The sequence below is a fragment of the Ipomoea triloba genome, chromosome 12, assembly GCF_003576645.1.
Source record: "Ipomoea triloba cultivar NCNSP0323 chromosome 12, ASM357664v1".
In the NCBI taxonomy this organism is placed as follows: Eukaryota; Viridiplantae; Streptophyta; class Magnoliopsida; order Solanales; family Convolvulaceae; genus Ipomoea; species Ipomoea triloba.
The window spans coordinates 11,426,216-11,428,727 of NC_044927.1; the positions used below are offsets into that span (position 1 = coordinate 11,426,216).

At 38.8% G+C, this 2,512-nt stretch overlaps 1 protein-coding gene across 1 annotated transcript; it reads right to left on the reverse strand.

The window, feature by feature from the left end:
- Nucleotides 1–704: 704 nt before the first annotated feature.
- LOC115999365 (zinc finger BED domain-containing protein RICESLEEPER 2-like) lies at nt 705–2,303 on the reverse strand. The gene is made up of 5 exons (XM_031239219.1): nt 1,760–2,303; nt 1,578–1,678; nt 1,284–1,480; nt 890–1,038; nt 705–796 (listed from the first exon to the last, which is right to left on the reverse strand). Exons 1-5 carry the CDS (start codon nt 2,301–2,303, stop codon nt 705–707), a joined length of 1,083 nt encoding a protein of 360 aa, XP_031095079.1.
- Nucleotides 2,304–2,512: the final 209 nt, after the last annotated feature.

Genomic DNA, 2,512 nt, shown 5'->3' on the forward strand with positions numbered 1-2,512 from the left:
AACCGTCACAGGCTGCACCCGGTTCGGTCGCCATACCCGGTTTAACCGTCACAAGTTACACCCGGTTCGGTCGCCATACCCGGTTTAACCGTCACGGGCTGCACCCGGTTCGGTCGCCATACCCGGTTTAGCCGTCACAGGCTGCACCGGTTCGGCCGACCTGGGCCGAGTTTACCCCTTGTGCCGCCTTGGGCTTCGCGTCGTTATTTTGTGGGCCAAGCCCAACTCCCTAATCCTCATCAAGTACACATTAGTGCATTAAATAAGCAAACTGTAAAGGCAATAAGGGATTATATAATTAAAACTTTAATAGTAAATAGTAATTACTTATTAGTTGGCAGTTGGCTCAGGAAGCATTTATCCATATCAAATTTAGATTAAGGGCAAATTGCTACAATATGTATAGAGCAACATACCAACTTAATCCTTCTTTTCAGTTTATTGGTGGAAGCTTCATCATTGCCATATATAAAACTATAAAAGGGACAACCATAACTATATAAGGCAGCAACTCACATAAAGTTACCAAGCCTTACTTACCGCCTTTTATACTTACAGTGATCCAGTGCAATCAAGGAATCAAGGCATCAATCCAGCAACTAATAACATATAGTTACCAAGGCCTCAAAATACCAACTGAGGTTAGTCACTTATACAAGTAAAGTAAACATAATTGACAATTAATTAATTTGAGACACAAGTATTCAAGTAATGTAAAGTGTAAAGAATAACATTACAGGAATTGTAGCCAGTGTAGAACCAAGAGTCCTTCCACTCCCACCATCAACATTAAACTCTGCAAAAAAAAAAAAAAGGAAGATAACTTTGTTAAATCAGATTTGTAAACATGTAAAAGAAAAAATGATGTGTAAAACACTAAAAGTACAACCTTTTTCAAACCTCTCCAAGTCTTCCAGATTTTCTTCAATACATAGGGGAGTATTTGGCTGCCTAAGCCAATCATGGGTACACACCAAAGCTTCCACAATTTTTGGAGTTAATGAACTCCTAAAAGGATCCAATACTCTCCCAGATGTACTGAAGACAGATTCAGAGGCAACAGTTGAGATATGAATAGCTAGGACATCCCTAGCAAGCTTAGAAAGGATGAGAAACCTTTCACAATTAATCTTCCACCATCTCATAATGTCAAAGGAGTTATCCTCCTCAACTATTGCCTCACTCAAGTAGATATTCAGTTTAGTTCCACCCCCCCTCCTCCTGCTTCCAACCTTTGTTTTTTAATCTGGGACTTGAGGAAATGTTGTGGCCTTCTAACAGACTAGACAGAGGCAGATACAAAACTAGCACTACCAGCAGATGCAGACACAGAAGAAGCAGGGATAGATTGGCCAGCAGAATAATCATCAAATAACTTATTCAAACCAGTAAGAACTTTAGCAAAGTATGGTTTTCCTTTCTCCTCACCATACATATGATTGATTTGAACATGCATATACTCATAATTTATCCTTGGGGTCTAGAATGTTTGCATAGAAAATCATAAGATTCATCTTGTCTATATCACCCCAATACTTTTCAAATTTTAATTTCATGTTTTTCCCCATAAGGCCCACTGCCCCACCAGCTTCCACCATTCCATTTAATAGGCAGTACAAATCAGAAATTTCACTGAAAAATGTGTTAGCAGTCACATATAAAGATCCAAAAATCCTAACTGTCATATCATAAAAACATTTCAACAGCTACACCAAACTGCCAACAGAATCCTAGTCCATAAAATCAGGCACAAAATCACCCAAGTCAGATTTGAAAGAACTATCAGACTCTTCACAAGATTCAAAGACTTTTTGATAAGTCAAAGCAGATTGTAACATCAAATAAGTAGAGTTCCATCTGGTTGGAACATCTAGACACAAAGAAGACCTTTGCTCAATTGCTAACAAATAAGCCAAGTCCCTGAACTTCTTTAGCCTAGCAGGTGAATTCCAAACATATTTGACAACCTCACTCACCTTTTTAACAGAAGTATCACACTCCTTTAAGCTATCTTGAACAACTAAGTCAAGGATATGGGCAATGCATCTCATGTGAATGTATTTAGCGTTCATAGTTGATGTTCCCCAAGACACTATTTTTTTCTTAAGAAACCCCATAGTAGTGTCATTAGATGAGGCATTATCCACAGTCACAGTAAAAACATTCCTAAGACCCCACTCAAGCAAACAAGTTTCTAGGGCCTTTGCAAGATATTCCCCTTTGTGAGATGTAACAGGGATAAATGCTATGATTTTTTTATGTAGCTTCCACTCAGAATCAATGAAATGGGCAGTCACTACCATGTAGTTAATTCTTTGGATGGATGTTCAAGAATCAGTGGTAATACTAACCCTGTGAGTGCTTTCTCTTAGAAAGGCCTTCAATTTCAGTCTCTCCTCTTCAAAGACCACTAGGATGTCCCTACTAATAGTCCACCTAGATGGAACCATAAACCTAGGGCATGCAACAACAATAAATCTCCTGAAACCTATTCCCTCTACAAACCTAAAAG